The 21,226-nt window shown below is 43.0% G+C and overlaps 1 protein-coding gene across 5 annotated transcripts in view; it reads left to right on the plus strand.

The window, feature by feature from the left end:
• The window catches only part of LOC149455423 (uncharacterized), a 48,094-nt gene extending 27,086 nt beyond the window's left edge, over positions 1-21,008 (plus strand). For 3 of the 5 annotated variants that reach the window (XM_089686274.1, XM_089686275.1, XM_089686273.1), the window contains 6 exons: positions 4,394-4,482; positions 4,737-4,805; positions 4,893-5,012; positions 11,655-11,759; positions 16,333-16,439; positions 20,774-21,008. In XM_089686274.1, coding sequence (XP_089542400.1) covers positions 4,410-4,482; positions 4,737-4,805; positions 4,893-5,012; positions 11,655-11,759; positions 16,333-16,439; positions 20,774-20,926 — 627 coding nt within the window. In that variant the 5' untranslated portion in view covers positions 4,394-4,409 and the 3' untranslated portion in view covers positions 20,927-21,008. The remainder of the gene's footprint in view (positions 1-4,393; positions 4,483-4,736; positions 4,806-4,892; positions 5,013-11,654; positions 11,760-16,332; positions 16,440-20,773) is intronic. The other 2 variants (XM_089686277.1, XM_089686276.1) reach the window with 2 other exon arrangements.
• Positions 21,009-21,226: the final 218 nt, after the last annotated feature.

Here is a 21,226-nt window from a genome sequence, read left to right on the forward strand (position 1 = left end):
AGTCACCAATCTGGATAATCATGGAGGCAATTTTATAATAGGCATGGTCAGAAGAACAGTTAAGTTAGAATATATGTCAATGCATTACCAATTTATCCTGAAGTGGCTAAATGGTTAGCACTTTCACCTGGCAGCACTAAGGTCATTGGCTCAAATCCCAACCATGGCACCACCTGCCTGGAGTTTGCATGCTCTCCTTGTGCTTGCATGGGCTTCCTCCAGGAACTCCAGTTTCCTCCCACACACTAAAGACATGCTGTTAGGTTAATCAGCACCTATCTAAATTGACCCTAGTAAGTGTATGTATGAATGTGAGTTAGGGACTTTAGATTGTAAGTGCCCTGAGGGTTAGGGATTGATATGAATATATACATATTGCCTTGAAAAAGTATTCATACCCCTTGAAATTTTCCACATTTTGTCATGTTACAACCAAAAACGTAAATGTATTTTATGTGATAGACTAACACAAAGTGGCACATAATTGTGAAGTGGAGGGAAAATGATAAATGGTTTTCAAATTTTTTTTTTTACAAATAAATATGTGAAACGTGTAGTGTGCATTTGTATTCAGCCCCCCTGAGTCAATACTTTGTAGAACCACCTTTTGCTACAATTACAACTGCAAGTTTTTTTGGGGATATCTCTACCAGCTTTGCATATCTAGAGAGGGACATTTTTGCCCATTCTTCTTCTTTGCAAAATAGCTCAAACTCTCTCAGATTGGATGGAGAGTGTCCGTGAACAGCAATTTTCCAGTCTTGCCACAGATTCTCAATTGGATTTAGGTCTGGACTGTGACTGGGTCATTCTAACACATGAATATGCTTTGATCTAAACCATTCCATTGTAGCTCTGGCTGTATGTTTAGGGTCGTTGTCCTGCTGGAAGGTGAACCTCCGCCCCAGTCTCAAGTCTTTTGCAGACTATAACAGGGTTGCCCTGTATTTGGCTCTATCCATCTTCCCATCAACTCTGACCAGCTTCCCTGACCCTGCTGAAGAAAAGCATCTTCACAACATGATGCTGCCACCACGTTTCACGGTAGGGATGGTGTGTTCAGGGTGATGTGCAGTGTAATTTTCGGCTACACATAGCATTTTGTTTTTAGGCCATAAGGTTCAATTTTGGTCTCATCTGACCAGAGCACCTTCTTCCACATGTTTGCTGTGTCCTCCACATAGCTTCTCACAAACTGCAAATAGGACTTCTTGTGGCTTTCTTTCAACAATGGTTTTCTTCTTGCCACTCCGTAAAGGCCAGATTTGTGGAGTGCACGACTAATAGTTGTCCTGTGGACAGATTCTCCCACCTGAGCTGTGGATCTCTGCAGCTCCTCCAGAGTTACCATGGGCCTCTTGGCTGCTTCTCTGATTAATGCTCTCCTTGTCTGACCTGTCAGTTTAGGTGGACGGCCATGTCTTGGTAGGCTTACAGTTGTGCCATACTCTTTCCATTTTCAAATGATGGATTTAACAGTGCTCTGTGAGATGTTCAAAGCTTCTGATAATTTTTATAACCTAACCCTGCTTTAAACTTCTCCACAATTTTATCCCTGACTTGTCTGGTGTGTTCCTTGGCGTTCATGATGCTGTTTGTTCACTAAAGTCCTCTAACAATCCTCTGAGGGCTTCACAGAACAGCTGTATTTTTACTGAGATTAAATTGCACACAGGTAGACTCTATATACTAATTAGGTGACTTCTGAAGGCAATTGGTTCCACTAGTTAGGGGTATCGGGGTAAAGGGGGCTGAATACAAATGCACGCCACAATTTTCAGATATTTATTTGTAAAACCTTTTGAAAACCATTTATCATTTTCCTTGCACTTCACAATTATGTGCCACTTTGTGTTGGTCTATAACATAAAATCCAAATAAAATACATTTATATTTTTGGTTGTAACATGTCAAAATGTGGAAAATGTCAAGGGGTATGAATACTTTTTCAAGGCACTGTAGGTCTGAATTGCATTTTGTAGTTTATGCTGACTCAATCCCATATACTAATGTAATGTTTTAGTTCTACAATATGTAGATTTTTGTTGTTTATTTATTATATTACATTAGAGGCTACATAATTTGATTAAAAGTGAAACAGAGATTAAAGAAAGCAGGTAAATAAGATTCAAACAATCTGGCACAACAAACATAATTTACTGTGCAATACTATATACCAATACAGTGAAGGAAAGCAAATGTGCAGATTTTCCCTATAGCATCTACTTATCTTTTTTAGGCTTTAAAAAAGAAGGAAGAAGCAGGCTGGCTGCCACAAAAACCTTAAGACTACTTTCACACTGCTTCATTGCAAAAACACAGTAAAAACACATGTCCATTTAATGGGTTTTTGCTGTGTTTCTGGTACATTTTCCACCTGTGAAAAAAAAATGTGACCCATAAAATTTACCAAAAATGCAACCATGATGTGTTTGATGCATTTTCCATTCATTTTAATAGGAAGATGCGTTTTGGTGCCTGTTTTTTTTTTACCGCACAAAACATGCACCAAAAAGCAAGCAGGACTTTGAAAAACAATGGAGAACCACCTGCGCTACCCTGAATACACTATTATTCTAGGAATGGGTAGCCGCTGACACCTGGCTATACACCTGGATAGAATGGGATCAAAATTATAACAAAATTGGTGCTGCGCTCCCACACTTTTATATAAATAAAAAATTAGGTTTCAATTACACCCCTGTGAGCATTTTTCTCTCATAACACATGTGAGTGAGCATTTATAGTCTTCTTTTATATCAATCGCTTAGTCTACAATCGCCTGAGCTTCTACCTCACTGACAACAACCTTCTTGACCCTCTACAGTCTGGCTTTCGCTCACTCTACTCCACTGAAACTGCCCTACTAAAACTCACTAATGATCTACTAACTGCTAAAATCAATGGCCACTACTCCGTACTCTTACTACTTGACCTCTCTGCGGCTTTTGATATGGTTGACCATCCCCTCATCCTCAAACTCCACTCTCTTGGCCTCCGAGGCTCTGCTCTCTCCTGGTTCTCCTCCTACCTATCGCAATGCTCCTTCAGCATTACCTATAACGCTGCCTCCTCCTCTTCACTCCCTCTTTCTGTAGGGGTCCCTCAAGGTTCTGTCCTTGGACCCCTTCTCTGCTCCATCTACACCTCCTCCCTTGGTCACTTGATAAACTCCCATGGCTTTAAGTACCATCTCTATGCTGATGACACACAAATCTATCTTTCTACCCCTCACCCCTTCAGTCTCCTCTCGCATTACTAACCTACAAATAAGTGACATATCGGCATGGATGTCACTCCACTTCCTCAAACTCAATCTTTCCAAAACTGAGCTCTTAGTATTCCCCCCAGCCCGTGCCCCCTCCCCTGACTTCTCCATCAAGATCAATAACACAACCATCATTCCCTCCCCTCATGCCAGGGTACTAGGTGTAATCCTAGACTCCCATCTGTCCTTTCAAATCCAATCACTGTCCAAATCTTGTAGACTTCACCTCCGCAACAAGTCCAAGATACGCCCGTTCCTAACCATGGAAGCAACTTATTCACTCCCTTGTTATATCTCGCCTTGACTAGTGTAACTCTCTCCTCATTAGTCTACCTCATCACAGGCAATTCCTTCTTCAGTCTATCATGAATGCTAATACTCATCCACCTTACTAACCGTTCTGTATCTGCCACCCCTCTCTGCCAATCCCTCCACTGGCTTCCCATTGCCCAACGGATAAAATTCAAAGCGTTAACAATAACATATAAAGCCATTTATAACTCTGCCCTAAATTACATCACCAATCTTGTCTCCAAATATCACCCAAACTGTACTCTCCTCTCCTCGCACGACCTCCTGCTCTCAAGCTCCCTTGTCTCCTCCCATGCTAGTCTCCAGGACATCTCCAGAGCTTCCCCCATCCTCTGGAACTCTCTACCCCAATTTATAAGACTATCGCCTACTCTGCTCACTTTTAGGTGATCTCTGAAAACCTATCTCTTCAGGGAAGCCTATCCTGCCCTCAGTTAATAATGGAATCTTCTACTCTTCCAACCAGTCTATCCTCCACAGTTACTACCTTTTGTACCGCTAGCCCCTCCCTCCTAGATTGTAAGCTCCAAGAAGCAGGGCCCTCCTATCCCTCTTGTATTGAACTGTATTGTTGCTGTATTGTCTCCTGTTTATATTGTAAAGCGCTGAGCAAACTGGCGCTATATAAATCCTGTATAATAATAGTAATACAAAGATCCTGTAAGAAAACCAATATCCCAATTCATGTAGAAGTTCTTGTCTCTCTTTAACTAGCAACGCACAAAGTTACTTATTAGAAATGTGTTTATAACCTCTGTCCTATTGAGGTAATGATACCTTATAAACACACAGCACTTTTCTGTTTTTTTACAGTCTACATAACACAGCAATGCCTAGTAAGACAGTTCTACCCACAGCGCAAGAGGCTCTACCAGGACGAGCTGACCCCCTTCAAGTGTCAGGTAAGAGCAGGGTGAAAGTTCCTAAGTAGGACCATTGTTTTTCTATGGGTTTTCATGGAAAACAGCATGGTGTTCACCCTGATCTTAGTCCAGTAATCAATAATCTACCCATGATCCTGATAGATCACTGCCATATTGCCTGTTTCTATGCTTGAACTGGATGGACTTTTGTCTTTTTTCAGCCGGACTAACTATGGAACTGTTTCTGAAATCTTCCTTTTTATTTAATCACTAATGTATTTTTTTTCCCCCAGCCAAGCATGCCATTAATGGAAACACAATGACTGAGCCATTTCCAGTTGGTCAAGAGTTGGCAATGTTTGGTGAGTTCTCAAAGACGGGATTCATAGAACAGAAGGTATGGAACTGTGTTTCTCTATATGCTGATTGTTCTTCCTGATGCTTTTTAGGTATGGGCTGCTTTTGGGGAGTAGAGCGCCTGTTCTGGATACAGAACGGTGTCTTCTCGACACAGGTAGGATATGCAGGAGGGTACACGCAAAATCCCACATATAAGGAAGTGTGTACAGGTAATTTTTCTCTTTTTCATACTTCTATGTCTATTTGCCCCTTTGTCCTGTATCATATTTTAATAGAAAAGCGCCTTTCATAAAAATTTTGGCCAAAAGGTTTGAGTTTTCTGGAGGGTAAAATTTCTACAAAGACATTTACATCAAGGCTTGACAAATCCCATGCGCCAGGTCGCCATGGCAACTATAAATTGGGTCCTGGTGCTTGGGCTTTTGTCAGCCCATTCACTGTTGGTCTGAATAATGTGTCTGCCTGAAACCCAGACACATACAGACAGGTATGTGTCTCAGAGCGGGGCCTGGCGGGAAGGTGAGGAGAGCCCGTCGAAGCAGGACAAGCAGGGGAATGTTGAGGACCTCGAGAGGAGCGGAGGAGAAGACAGTGGCAACACCCAACCTGTGAAATACTGGTAGAGTGGATCGGGGTCCTGAGCTGTGATCTTGCCTTGCTACATGCAACTGGTGATGGAGCCAGCAAGCAGCAGGAAGGTGGGGGGACTCCGTGACACAACACTGACTCCTTCACCAAGGATGATGTAGTGATCAGGGAACCCTGCTGATAGGATCTGGGTACATTACAAGCATCTGAAAGCTGTAGAACATTATACAGGTGTAATTTTTGGGGGGTTACCTGGTGTAGTATGTGGGAGATAGGGGAGTCCCCTGCTCTCTCCCCCCCATCCTCCCACTCTTACCTCTTCCTCTCTCACCCCATCTCTCACCCCCCTCTATCTCACCCCCACTTACCCCTTCTCTCTCCCCCCTCCCCCCACACTCTTTCAACCCCTTTCTCTCTCCCCCTCCCCTTTCTCTCTCCCCCTCCCCTTTCTCTCTCCCCCTCCCCTTTCTCTCTCCCCCTCCCCTTTCTCTCTCCCTCCTCTCTCCCTCTCCCCCCTTCTCACCTCCTTTTATCTCCCCTCCCTCTCTCTCCTTCCTTCATCTCTCTCCTATGTTCCCATCTCTTTTTCCCTGCAGGGCACTGTGGCAGGCTAGACAGGACTATTATTATATGGGAAAAATAATTGGGGGGAGTGACACTATGATTTACTGCACCAGGTGACACCAACCCTAGTGACTCTACTGGTGTCAGCACTCTCTGGGAACACACAGCTTCCAACCGCCACCTTTCAGTCATTGCCTGAGCACTGTTTGCTGTCCTGTCACATCCCTGTCACCCCCCCCAGACAGGGGGATCAAAGGATAAGCCTGACTGCTCCAGGGCGATAAGAGAAGAGTGCAGGTTCTGACCTCCCTCCAGCCTTCTTGGAGGCTGTGCCTGGACACCTGTTTCTACTGTCACCCATCGAGGATAGGATCTGGGTCAGCAATCGAGGTGGGAGATTAGGGTGTGTGGTGTTGGCCAATGTGCCCAGGCTGTGTTGGAGTGGATCTGACAGGAAGACCGAAAACTGTTGTGGTGGTGTTGGTGGGGGGGGGGGGGGGGGGGGGGTTTGTGAAAATTGGTGAGAGGGCAATTGGCATAAAAAAAGGAGTTTCTCTCTATAATAGTTTTTGTCATTCTTTCTGGCCAGCCTATGACCCTGATGTAAAAGCTTTACATCAGGGCTACTGGCTCACTGCTCTGCTGTAAGTTAGGGTTAGGGAGTTAGGTGGGTTAGGTGTCGCAAATTACTTGTCTTGTCCCGGACGCTGACAACCCACGCTATACTTTAAAAAAAAAAAACTGGCTTCTAACTTTTTTAGTGGGCTCCTAGATTCAAAGTAAATTTGACAAGCCCTCATTTACATATTGCAAGGATTTCAGCAAACAAAACCGTGGATCATTATCTGCTTCTGTTCTGTATATTTCTCTGTCTGCCAACATCATCCCAGTATAACCACTTCGACCCGAGGACGTCATATAACGTCCTATAGGTGGGAAGTAACTTAACTAAAAGTTGAAGCCTAAGTTAGTTTAAAAAAAATAGCGCAAGGGACAGCGCCTACATGAGAAGTTTCACTTGTGCTGATGAAGGCTGTCCTGGTCGAACTATTCCATCTTCTGCCCAACCTCCACCCCCCCTTTACACACGCACACACTTGCGCACATGCCCACAGTGGAACACATCCAGTGCTACAGGGGTAATATAGCCACTGGATTTGTCATAGGTGTGCTGAATATGCCTGCCCTTTCTGACCTCCTCCTTCATTCATAGAAGCTGTACTATAACTTCCATCAATGAAAAGCGATCCATGAATGGAGGAAATGGACCTTTCATTCTTCTTCCATTCATAGAGTGCTTCTCATAACTGGAAGCTATAGTACAGCTTCTATGAATGGATGAAGAGGGCAGAAAAGGACATGCATATGACAAGTCCAGCAGCTGTAATAACCTCTGCAGGCACCAGCACAGGGAACACTTCTCATTAAATGTAAGTAATGTCCCTTGTGCTGATTTAAAAAAAAAAAAACCCCAAAAACTTAAACTTAGGTTTGAAACTGGATTTAATAAAATACCTGTTAGCACATAGATTTAATAATTTACATGACCATGGGTGTGTGGGGGGAGAACTGTTTGTAAACAATACAGTTCTCCCTGTCAGCTCCTGCACACTGCTTTGGATGGCTGTGACCGGGAAGCACAAACACACACTTCATAAAACAGCACACAGTTAACCCTTTGATCACCCCACATGTTAACCCCTTCCTGCCCAGTGCCATTAGTACAGTGTCAGTGCTCTTTTTAGCACTGATCACTGTATTGATGTCACTGGGAATATCAGTGACACCAAGTCAGTTACCCCCCAGTGTCAGAATGCCTGCCGCAGTCTCGCTATAAATCGATCGCCGCCATTACTAGTAAAAATAAATTAATTTTAAAAATCCCAGTATATATACTGCCATTTGTAAGTGCTATAACTTTCACGTAAACCAATTAATTTACACATATTGGGATTTTTTTTTTTAGACGTAGCAGAATACATTTTGGCTTTAAAGTTATGATGAAATTAGGCTTTTTAAAATTTTTTTACTGGATATGTTTAATAGCAAAAAGTAAAAAATACACCTTTTTTCTCCAAATTTTTTTTTTTTTATAGCGCAAAAAATAAAAATGCACAGGCGATCAAATACCATCGAAAGAAAGCGTGAAAAAAAGGACGTAAATTTAATTTGGGTGCAGCGTTGCATGACCATGCAATTATCAGTTAAAGTAACGTAGCACGTAACGCAAAAAATGGCCTGGTCAGGAAGGGGGGTAAATCCTCTGGAGGGCAAGTGGTTAAAGACTACCCTAGAAATCGTCTTGGCTGGGGTGGCAAGTCATAAGTTACCAGTTGTATGACACAAAATATGTCACCAGAGGGCAGCCTAGGACTTGCATTGGCTATGAGTTCAACTGATATCTATGAGAGAGAATTTGGATGCTAAAAGCAATCATGTAGTCAGAGGTGTAAGCAACATGTTTGCCCACCTACTGTTGGATATGATAAAAGGTACCTATCCATAAAATGTGATGACTGCATTATTTTTTATTTTTTTATACAGGTACTTGTATAGCGCCAATAATTTTGGCATTGCTTGGCATAGTGTAAGTTCGCATCAGTCTCTGCTCTCTAGGAGCTTACAATCTAAGGTCACTTTCTCATATATATACATACACATACTAGGGCCGATTTAGACAGGATTAACAGCATGAAAGTGGGAGGAAACCGGAATACCCAGAAAAATACCCATAGAACATGCAAACTCAATGTGGATAGTGTATTGGCTGGGTTTCACTCCAAGGACCCTGGTGCTGCAAGGCAGAAGTGCTAATCACTGTGCTGCCCACATTCACCTGTTGATCCTGCCAGTACCACACTTTCTATCATAGTGTGTCAACTCTCAGTAACTGTATTGAGAAGAATTGCTGTCTTCTATAACAGTAAGGGTGATAGAACTACACAACATCTCCCCTTCTCCTTATCTCTATGAACTAGGGGGTAGATGTTTTGTAACCCTAATGATTCCTGGTAACATTGTTTGAAATAACACTGTACAATAGCGGTGGTCAACATGCTTCATATAGGGAGCTGCAAGTTCTGGCCACTAGCAAAGGAAAGAGCATAATATCCAGTGAATATAGTGCTATCAGAGGCTGCAGATATTGAACAGAAGATGGTAAAAGCTATGGGCAAGCCACAAAAGACAGTCAGGGAGTGCAGACATATTATAGGAGCTTCTGGAGACTGAGGGCATGCTTTAGTACAGCCTTTCTCAACTGGGGTGCCCAGAGGTTTCTTCAGGGGTGCCTTGGCAAAATGTCTAAACAGTGCCCAAAACTTGTATACAAGGCAGCAGGTGGAACAAGCCTGCCTTATAGTTACACAAAGAGGTTTTCATTGTGCACCATTATGACCTTCTAAATGAATAACAGATAGGAACAGCACCTCTGGAGCTCAAAAAAAAAAAAAAAAGGAATATGTTAAAGGAGAGCCGCTATCAATCCAAACAGTGCAAACCACCAAAGTAAAGAATATCAAGACAGCGCTCTTCCCAAAAATATCTCTTATAATCTCTTATAAAAGTGCTGAAAAACAACTATAGAAAACTTATAATTAAAAAGTGTGGGAAAGTGTCCAAAACTATAATGTGTGGAAAACTATTCAACCAACATAGCTTTGGTTGTTCAGCTCCTGACAACCAATGACAGTCATCAGTTGATAAGGAGGATGTCAGTTGCCTGCACAGCATCCTAGTTTGACCCTCCCCTGCCCCTCTCCATCAGTGCTGGGGTCACATTAGCTCAGTGATGGAGAAAAACTGACGGAGAAGAGAAACACTGGAATACTAGTCAGTGCCAGTGTGCAAAAGTGTATTTGCTTTGGAAGAATAAATCACCACTAATACTGGGTGTCCTACATGTGTGGATGTTGCTGCGTTATATAAAATTATTAGAATAGCTTTTCACATTTTGGAATGGGGTGCCGGAAGATTGTCCATAATTTTAAAGGGTGCCTTGAGACTGTCCATAATTTTAAAGGGTGCCTTGACTGAAAAAATGAGACTTGAGATGACTACTATTATAGCTCCTCTACAAATCAGGGCTTCTACATTTGTGCTCTTTAAAATGACTGGTGTCACGTATTATTATTATACAGTGTTTATATAGCGCCAAAAAGTTTGCTCAGCGCTGTACAATATAGTGGGGGACAGTACATGAGACAATAACAGTAACAAAACAATATACGAGAGGTTTGAGGGCCCTGCTCTTTCGAGCTTACAATCTAGGAGGGAGGGGATAGTGGTACAGGCGGAAATGGCTGTGGGGGATGGAGTGGTGGGAGGAGTGGAGGAGATCAGCTGTTAGGTGAGGGTAGGGTAGGCTTCCCTGAAGAGATGGGTTTTCAGGGTGCGCCTAAAGGTGAGGAGGGTAGGTGACAGTCTGATGAATTGGGGTAGTGAGTTCCAGAGGATGGGGGAAGTCCTGGAGAAGTCCTGCAGTCGGGCGTGGGAGGAGGAGACAAGGGAGCTAGAAAGTAGGAGGTCTTGTGAGGAGCGAAGAGTACGGGTTGGGTGGTATATGGGTATCAGATCGGTGAGGTAGTTTGGGGCAGTATTATGAACAGCTTTGTACGTCAATGTTAGTAGTTTGAATTTAATGTGTTGGGCAATCGGAAGCCAATGGAGGGAATGCCAGAGGGGGGTGGCGGAGTCGGAGGAGTTGGTAAGGTGGATGAGTGTGGCCGCTGAGTTCAGGATAGACTGAAGCGGGGATAGTCCGTGATGAGGTAGGCCGGTGAGGAGGGACTTGCAGTAGTCGAGTCGTGAGATAATAAGGGAGTGAATGAGTTTAGTAGTGTCTGGGGTTAGGAACGAACATATTTTAGAGATGTTGCGGAGGTGGAGCCTGCATAAGTTAGCCAGCAATTGGACAAGGGGTTGGAAGGACAGATTTTTATTTATATATTTATTTATTTCAGGCACTTATATAGCGCTGTCAATTTACGCAGCACTTTACATATATATTGTACATTCACATCACTCCCTAACCCTCAAGGGGCGTACAATCTAAGGTCCCTAACTTACATTCATACATACACATACTAGGGACGATTTAGACAGTAACCAATTCACCTACCTGCATGCCTTTGGAGTGTGGGAGGAAACTGAAGTACCCGGAGGAAACCCACACAGGCACAAGGAGAACATGCAAACTCCAGGCAGGTGGTACCGTGGCTGGGATTCGAACCTAGTACTGCCAGGCGGAAAATGCTAACTATTTAGCCACTGTGCTGCCCAATTTGAGTCTAGAGTATAATATTTCCCCTCGCTAAATGCACTATAAAAGATCAAAGGGGGTAAAAAGATATAATGATAAAAAGGATAGACGGCACAGAAAAGTAAAATGGTGTGAAATAAATAAACCAAACCGTTTAACAATTAGAAGCCAGCCTAAAGCTGGTTAACCGATGCACGTTAACGCGCGGTACATTGCGTTAATGCAGCAGCTTCATTTTGAACACGCTGCCACCTCACCTCAACGTGGCACCTAATCCTTTCTTGGGGACATAACATCTGGTAAGACATTGGAATGCAATGCTGTGTGTTGGCGTGTTTCAGTGCAGTGCATTGCCTTAGTTCATTGGGTTGCCGTTCACAATGAATATTACCAAGAACAATTGCAACAAGGTTTAACATACTTTTGCTTTCCTCTCAAGGTCTCACTGCACATATCGAGGTTGTCCGGATTGTATTTGACCCTAAAGTTATAACATACAAAGACCTGCTGACGTTGTTTTGGGAGAACCACAACCCAACTCAAGGTGCATTGCTTGTTCATGCATATTTAAAATGGGGCGGTCATCAGTGAAGATACCTTCATAGAAAACTTTCAACAAATAAACATTTTTAAATCATTTTTATATCATACTCAGCACTAATAAAATGAAGGAAAAAAAAAACATTATTACCACTTGCAGCCAGAAGAGAGAGCTATATGCGCAAACAGGAGCAGCCTCTTTGCAGCTCTTGTGTTAAAAATAGACCTGAATAACAGGCCTGCTCCCTTCCTCTAAATCATGGGTGTCAAACTCCATTTCATTGTGGGCCATATCAGCATTATGGTTGCCCTCAAAGGGCCAGTTGTATCTGTAAGACTAGATGTCCAGAGCACCCCCCCCCCCCCCCCATTACATCAGATGTCAAGAGTCCCACACCCTTCCTAGCATCAATGTGCATCCCCTTTGGGGGGCAGAGCTAGAAAGCAGAAAGTGCAGGGTCTGGAGGAGGACCAGGGGAGGAGTGGAGTCAGTTACCAGAGTCTGTTGAATGCTGAGACCTGGGGAGGCAGAGATGAGGGAGTGCTGCAGCTGCACACAAAGGTGCAGGATTTGGCAGAGGAATTCTATTCTCCTCTCTGCTGCCAACTGCTGAGACAAGATGGGGGCAGAGAGAAGGGGGTACCTGCAGGAGAGGTGCAAGAGCCACATGATATAGCATGGAGGACCGGATTCGACCCGCGGGCCTTGTTTGACACCTGTGCTCTAAATGGTAATGTTTTATACAAGCAGTGCTGGGCTTTCTTACAAGAAAGCCCATCAGGCATTGCAAATAGAGTGTCGTAGTAATATTAATTACCCTGTAATGTTTGTATATTATATATTCTTGACATTATTTACAAAAAAAATATTTTTAAACAGTTACAAACCTAAAGTATAACTTAAGGTAAATTATTTATTGTTTTTGTTTCAAATAGAGTGCAGAAAGAGTAGAACACCTGTCAAGGTCTAATTTCTGCCTGTGCCCCCCCCCCCCCCCCCGTTAGGGAGCTTTACCCTCTCTACTTGTCCTATTTGCCATTATCACGAAGAGTGAAAGTGAAAGAAAATCCCAAATTGTGGGTTGTCACCAGAAAAGGAGGAAAGTGGAAACCTTCCAATGGGGACAGAAGTTCTGGTGACAACCAGGGATTCCTCCACTTTTTTCCTTTGACTATGGACAAGAAGGAAAATCAAATCTCCCCAAGGGGACGCAGATAGCAAGGGATTTAACCCTCCCTTACTTTATTCAAAATGAAAAAAAGTTGAGCTTTTAGTTCTACTTAAAATAAAATGACTCTATCTTGTTTTCCTCGGTCACAGCACTGCCAACACCTATGCACAGTTTGATCCTGGTTGTTTGGTGTTGAATCTCATGGCTCTTGTATATTTTACAAAATACATAAATAAAATCACTCGAACCCCATTATAAGAATGATCAATCTGCAGAAAATCAGAAAGGAGCACAAAAGTCTACATTAGAAATGCTTTTATTTCGACCTAAGACCGTAAAATTGGACAAACCTATATTACAGATTCTTTTTTCATCAGTAATTTTATTATTCATAAAATCTGTTGACCGTAAACATAACTGAACTTGCTGATTTTGTTCTTGAAAGCATTTCACCCACAGCAAATGGTTTCTTCAGTTTTGATGAATAATCACTAAAGCGGAACTATACTCACCTTGGCTCCAGCAATGTGACGTCCTGGAGCTCCTCACCAGCCACTGGCATCTTCAAGTAGCCAGTTTCAGGGTATTGAGTGCCAGCCTCTTTCATAGGCCAGGCCGATATGACAACACTCCCATGCATGACCAGGAGTTCAGTTTGCTTCGGCATTGCCGAATCTTTACAGTGAGCTGTGCATGCGCAGCTCACTGTAGCAGGGAGGACAGGCAAATCGGTAAGTTTAATGCAGAGGAGACAAAGGCAAATAGACTGTGCACTGTGCAAAAGCAGTTGCTCTAGAGCAGTGGTTCTCAACCTGTGGGTCGCGACCCCTTTGGGGGTTGAACGACCCTTTCACAGGGGTCGCCTAAGACCATTGGGAAAACACATATTTGCAATGTGTAGAAAGCAGCTACCATGTAAAAAGCAGCTACCGTGTAGAAAGCAGCTACCGCGTCGAAAGCAGCTACTGTGTTCAAAGCAGCAATATTGGAGGTAAAATGACATTACATGAATTATAATTACTGGGTAAATAATTTTATGGTTGGGGGTCACCACAACATGAGGAACTGTATTAAAGGGTCGCGGCATTAGGAAGGTTGAGAACCACTGCTCTAGAGCTTAATAAATGAGCAGAAGCTCTGTTGACTTCCGTCATCCAATCATGTGCAAGCAAATGTGCATGATTGGGTATTCCTTGCAAAGTGAATCTTTTTCTCATTTACAAAACACTGGAGCAATTGCACTTACAAAGTGCAACTGCACCTTGTATGGTGCATAGTCTATTTGCCTTTAGTAAGTCAACCACAAAGCATGTCTGTTCTGCATTAAAAATCCTACCAATTCAAAGCATGTCTCTTCTGCATTCAAAATCCCACCAATTCACTTTTTTGTTATTTACATGAGGTTTTACTTTAAAGTATATCTAAACTCAAGAAAAAAAATGGATTATATTGCAGCTTGCCATTCCTTAGAGGTTTTCTTTTGTTTTAGGCTTTTTATTTATATGTTGTCACTTGGTGATCCTGTGAATAACACATTTCCTGTCTTATGGGTGACAGTGCTGCCTCAATGTACTGTTTCTGTGGATCAGTGTTGTCACCCTAGGACAGAAGTGTGTCAGGATTACAGGCATATTTTACAGAACAGAACTGGAAACACAATTTCTGGCAGGATCAACAGGTATATTTTTATACTTGTAGAAAATGTTTTCTGCCTGAAAATGAAAACCAATGCAACCACTATATCTAAGGACTGGTAAATTGCAATATATTATTATAATACAGGAGTTATATAGCGCCAACAGTGTGCTCAGTGCTTTACAAAATAAAGGAAGACAATACAGCAACGATACACGTTCAATACAAGAGGGTTAGGAGGGCCCTGCTCCTTGGAGCTTACAATCTAGGAGGGAGGGGCTGGTGGTACAAAAGGTAATAACTGTGGGGGATGGACTGGTAGGAAGAGTAGAAGATTTCATTATTAGCTGAAGGCAGGATAGGCTTCCCTGAAGAGATAGGTTTTCAGAGATCGCCTAAAAGTAGGCAGAGCAGGCAATAGTCTGATAGATTGGGGTTGAAAGTTCCAGAGGATGGGGGAGGCTCTGGAGAAGTCCTGGAGACGAGCATTGTTTCGGTGTAGATGTATATTGGATCCAGTTGTGTTTTTGATATACTACCACTAGACAGCCCATGCCGTGGATGAGTTTAAGACTTCATAGATATTATTCATGATGCTTCATATTTCCATGTTTTCTACTACTTGACTTAAACTTAAGTAGATTGTATAACCAGATCATAACTTGTTAGATTTAGCCCAACAAGTGGAAAACCTTACAATGAGAATATCATTTTTGATTGAAAAGATACTTTTATTACAGAAGCATCAAAAACAACATGATACGTGTAATCGGGGTACATCTCACCCTGTACTGCGACGCAGCGCACCACATAGCAATACAGTTCAAGCATACAATAAATACATTCAGAAATAAATACATTCGCTCAGCGGTATGATGCCTGATGTGATGTGCAGAGGATGAATCCCCAGACCGCCACGTCATGCATGACGCCGCTTACCCCAAAAACCATAGCATCCTGATACACAGTACTAAGTCATGCAATAAACGAAAGCGAAAAACCGAAAATCACAGTTTACAATAGGCATCGGGTGTGTGTGGGGGGGGGGGGGAGGAAGGGGGAAACACAGGCCCGAAGCTTTATTGAAAGACAAAGACACGCAAGGGGGAGTAGGGGGAAGGGGGAAATCTTCAGACGTCCTCTTCCTCCTTAAAGTCCATCAAGGAATAGTCTCTGAGCAGACTGAGGATCAGTCTGCGGCAGTCCTGAATGGACATCCTCTCCCGCTGGTGGATGAGGCGCTTTCTGGCGCACCATAAAGCGTCCTTAAAACAGCACAGCACCCGCCAGGCACCGTCAATGTCCTCCAGAGAAAAGGTTCCACAGAACAGTCCATTCAACACCCCGAAGTGAGTGATGGCTGTCTGTGGCACAAAGTCCTTGAGTTCAGGTTCCAGGGCCCCCAACAGGGCCTGAGCAAATGAGCACTCCCAGAAAACGTGGTAAGACGTTTCCTCGTGGATGATGCAGAAGGGGCAGTGTCTGTATCTGCTCAGGTTCCTGGCATGCATAAATGTCCTGAGAGGCAGTCCCCCCTGGATAGCCATCCATGCCAGGTCTTTGTGCCTGTTGGTGAGGATGTTGGAAGAAACATTCCTCCAGACCACCTTACAGGTGTCTGAAGGCAGGCCTGGAACCGACTCCAAAATGTCGCTGGCTCGGATGAGCTTGTAGATAGTCTTTGGCTTCCACAAGTCAGGCTTGACTCCCTGCAGCCCTTAATGAGAATATCATTGTTTCCCTAACATGACACTCCATCTGTCACTGCAGGAATGAAGCAAGGACAGGATGTCGGCAGTCAGTACCGCTCAGTGATTTTCACCTATGGAGATCAACAGAGAGAAGCAGCTCTTTTATCAAAGGAGAACTTCCAAAAGGTAAACACTCTATCTACATTCATACATTCCATAGAACAAGTTTGGTCTGTTGGCCGGGAACCAAAGTGGGGTGTCCCTGAATTTCATTTACACCTGTCTAAATCAGTGGTGTCAGACTAGTGACCCAGTGCAGTCCGATGTCCATCTCCTGAAGTCTTTGTTTTGTTTTTTTTTTTACTCTACAAAGTTGGAGAAGTAAATGAGGTGTTCAGCAGTGGACATCACAGCTGGTTCCAGCCTTTCGCTGGGCACTGCTACTGCTCAGAATGTCTTATGGTGACACTGTTGGCTTGCATCCAGGACTGGATTCACCATTAGGCTAGGTTTGCACTTGTGCGGGTGCAGGACTGCGTGCAAATTGCAAGCTTTTCCACACCTGTAGCACAAATGTGCTGCTGTTAGCAGAGGCGTGGGGGTGCCATCGATTCTTAATGTCACCCCCACAGCGCGGTTTCCTGTGCTAGGAACTACATAGCACTATGCAGACTGTCATTTTGGAAAAGGTGCAAGGATGGTTTCCCTGTGTCTTCCTTAGGTACAGCAGTCCATTCAAATACGCAAACAGGACCACTGAGAAACTGGCATAGTGTGATCCTAGCCTAGGGCGCATTAGACACTTGCCTATAGATGACAGGGGCTAAACAGTCAGTGTTTACCTGTACAATTAATGGCCACTTTTTTTTTTTACATCAGGAGGGATAGTCCTCTCATTTTAGGTGTATGTCGATGGACTTGAGTACAATTAGCCTGTTGGTTTTTTTTACATGCAATTACTGCCAATAGCTATAGCTGCTAGCAGTAATCATAGCGTTCTGCTGGCCAGGAATGCTATGCTCCTGTAGTAGAAGGAAATAAAAATCCAATTATCTATGGCTTCCCTTATTCTGCTTGAGATATTACAGTAAGGCAGGCCATACACACTTATTTTTGATTTTTTTTGTTCAGCCTGCAGGCCTGCAAAATCCCTTGCTGGGCTGCCAGCTGTCAGAATCCCCAAACATTAGCTGCATCTGATTGATTTTTCGATTGAAGGATGTTGGGTGGATAGGGGCTAAAAGGGTCCCCTACTAAGTGAATTTTGCCCAGTTTATCAGGACATGTCTGAAATTCAAACAATGTAAGGCCAGCATAAGCGTGCACAGGGCAGCTCTGAATCTCTGAAACAGTCAACAGGTATTTTTTGCACTTTTATAGAATGATATTCAATTGTATATTTACCAGTTTTATGACAGCAGTACCCATATATGCAGCTGCAGGCTAGGGGGACATTAATGCCCAGTTTCCACATATGTGTTTCTCTGTCTTGTTCTGGGGCGTGCTTAATCAACTTTCAGAGCTGTGACTGAGCTGTCACTGACAGCTCACAGTCAACTTCTTGCATGAGTAAGACAGGCTCCTGATGACATCAGCATTGTGCAGTCAATGCTGCATGATCAAGACACTACTACCTGGTTTTGGCATTAAAACCTATTTAAAGTGCCAACTATCGCCAATGTAAAGGGATTAAGAGGAATTAAATAATAAAATATACCAGGATTCCCAAAGCTCTGGGTCTGACAATACAATATTGAGATAATGACCCAAATATAAGTAATGCTGACTCACATAACAATATAAATTGGTGTCCTCCGGACCCTAATAGTATATAGATCTGGAGAAAAAGAGAATAACCACAGTGGGTAAAGGACCCACGGGTCAAGGGGGTCCAAGTGAGGACAAACTGCAGCCTAAAAGTAAATATAATAAACAAAAAATTTATTGCAGTAAAAAATCACACATAAGGGGACATGTTTGGCATGAGGGACCAAAACACAAGGGTTACCTCACCACCACCAGGGGAAGGAATAGAAAAGGAATGGCAAGATCGTCCATGGTGACGCTAGGCATGCAAAAGCCCCATAGGAAAATGGTAAAAGAAGGACCTGAAGTGGATATAGAAGTCCAAATGATGGAAAAGATGAACATAGAGGAACGAAAAAAGATGATATAAATGCAAACAATCCAAAAGAGTATGAATAAATGGCAAGGACAGCTGGGTCATGTGTGTATCACAAATACATGTAGATGCACCCATGACCCAGCTGTGACCCGTGGGTCCTTTACCCATTGTGGTTATTCTCTTTTTCTCCAAAGGGATTAAGAGACCAAAAGGGGGCAAAGTTCATTGTTGGGGTTTACATACACTTTAAGTTGTTTGCACATTATCACAATATTCTAAGCCAGGTTAACAACAGTAAAACCAGTAAATGTGGTCCTGGCAAGGGGGTATTACCTAGGGCCCCAGTGATAAAAATATTGTTGTGCTCATTACAGAACATTCGTAAGTTGACCACATAGATCTTTTCTTAGGGTAGCAAGAGAACTAAAAATGATACCATATGACCTGCCTCTTACAGTCAAGGATCAAGTCATAGCACTGCTCACTTTTTGCAGATGGGTATACAGGCTGCAACCTACCACTAGGAGCTGGAAGCTTTTTGGGACTATTTGTATTAGGCCCTAGCATGGACTCCTCATTTTTAGTAATAATAAACATATCAGCAGCCATTTCTACTAGGACATGGAAGCATGGCTACTACATACAATTTATTCCTAGATGCCCCCCTCATTGGCTTACCTGTTCGCTATCCCCTCTTCAGTCTATCATGAATGCTGCTGCCAGACTCCTCCACCTTACCAACTGTTCCATGTCCGCCAGCCCTCTCTGCCAATCTCACCACTGGCTTCCCATTGCCCAACAGATAAAATTCAAAACATTAACAATAACCTATAAAGCCATGTATAACTCTGCCCCAAATGATATCACCAAGCTTGTCTCCAAATATCACCCAAACCGTCCTTTCTGCTCCTGCCAAGACTTCCTGCTCTCTAGCTCCCTTGTCTCCTCCTCCCATGCTCCTCTCCAGGACTTCTCCAAAGCCTCTCCCATCCTCTGAAACTTGTTAGGGCTCATGTACACGGGGCATTTGGAAAACTCTTCTGAACGATGGAAACTGACTGCTGGAAAACGTAGGTTACAAAACGTCAGTTTAGCTGCGTTTGCATACCGCGTTTATGTGCATTTATGTGCATTTGCGTTTAGAAGCGTTTTTAAAAGATAACCTCAGAAGACCCTCCCAAATGCCCAGAATGAAATGAAAAACCGTAAATAACTATTTCAGACATTTTTAGAGGAATAGAGAGCAGAAGCAGAGAGAGCAGCATGTGTTGAGATGACCTGTCTTTTCTGGTTGTATTCACTATGGATCCCATAAGAGCATAATGTGGCACGTTCTACCATTTTTTCCTTCACGCAAAACCTGGAACTTACTGCGCTGGTGTCCTGGGTCCATTTAAATACATGGAAAACGCTCCGCATGCATTTTTGATGATGAAAAAAGGCTCTGGAGAGCATCTGGACATGGAACTGATATAAACGCTTCTAAACGCAAACACTTATAAACGCGGTTAACCACGTTTACACGCATTTACAAGTGTTTGGTGTTTGAAACACCGGTAAAATCTACTCCTGAACGCAAGTATGGTGTGTTAAAAAAAAAACGACTGTAAACTCAACTGCCTGTAAATGACTGTAAACAATGATGTGTACATGGACACATAGGAAAACATTAGGGAGAGTTCAGGGGCTGCTGAGAAAAAACACTGAACAGCTCCTGAACGTCACTTTAGCAGCTGCAGTGTACATGAGCCCTAACCCCAATGTGTCGGATTATATCCTACTCTGCCCACTTTAGGCAATCTCGGAAAACCTATCTCTTCAGAGAAGCCTATCCTGCCTTCAGCTAATCGCCAAATCTTCTATTTCTCCCATCAGTTCATCCCACACAGGTATTACCTTTTTGTTCCACCAGCCCTTCCCTATTAGATTGTAAGCTCCCAGGGGCAGGTCCCTCCTAACCCTCTTGTATTTAAATGTATTGTTGCTGTATTGTCTCCCTTTTATATTGTAAAGTGCTGAGCAAACTGTTGGCGCTATATAAATTCTGTATAATAATAAGAAGATGTCTGAAGGGTGAACAAAGTGGTGCAACATGGATACTCGATAAACAGCCAGACAAGGATTCTAGCATTACCGCCATTGGTTTTTACACTATATAACCAAACATTGCAGATCACATACTTGGTATTGATTCCGTCCAATTCCAACATTTTAAAAAGTTCATTGCAGTTCTTCAGAAAAGTTGATGGCTTCATAGAAGGCCCATTTAACGTAGCAAGCACCTTTTCTTGATTTCAGATATGTGGCACCCCGGCTTATAAAGAAAAGCAGACCATTCATTGATTTATAAATGTTTCCAGTACAGATGTATTAACTAGTTTCTCTATAATTGCAGGAGCTGAACCGCGTCAGCCAGGGCACCATCGCCACAGAGATCCGTCCAGCTCCGGAGTTTTATTATGCAGAGGATTATCACCAGCAATATCTACACAAAAACCCAGATGGCTACTGTGGCTTGAAGGGGACCGGTGTCAGCTGCATTCTCTAGAGACCAGAGGATATGGTATCCCCCTCTCTTTCACAGGGTCAACTACATTTGTGCATTCAATAAAATCTGTTCCACAATCTAACTTACTGTCTTATAGTCAATGTTCTGCTGCATGGTTCTATTTGACCTAATATTAAACAGAAGTACATGAAAGAACTGTCTGTGGTGCTGTAGCAACCAATATGCTTCTCCCTATCATGTAACTAGGCATTTTATAAAAATAAATAAATAAAAAGATATGTATAATAAAAAAACTGAAGAAAACTAGAGTGGTTACCTTAGCGACCAATTAAATTTTAT

Source organism: Staurois parvus, unplaced genomic scaffold (assembly GCF_062004578.1).
Source record: "Staurois parvus isolate SC_StPar_1 unplaced genomic scaffold, SC_StPar_1.0 ptg000394l, whole genome shotgun sequence".
Lineage (NCBI taxonomy): Eukaryota > Metazoa > Chordata > Amphibia > Anura > Ranidae > Staurois > Staurois parvus.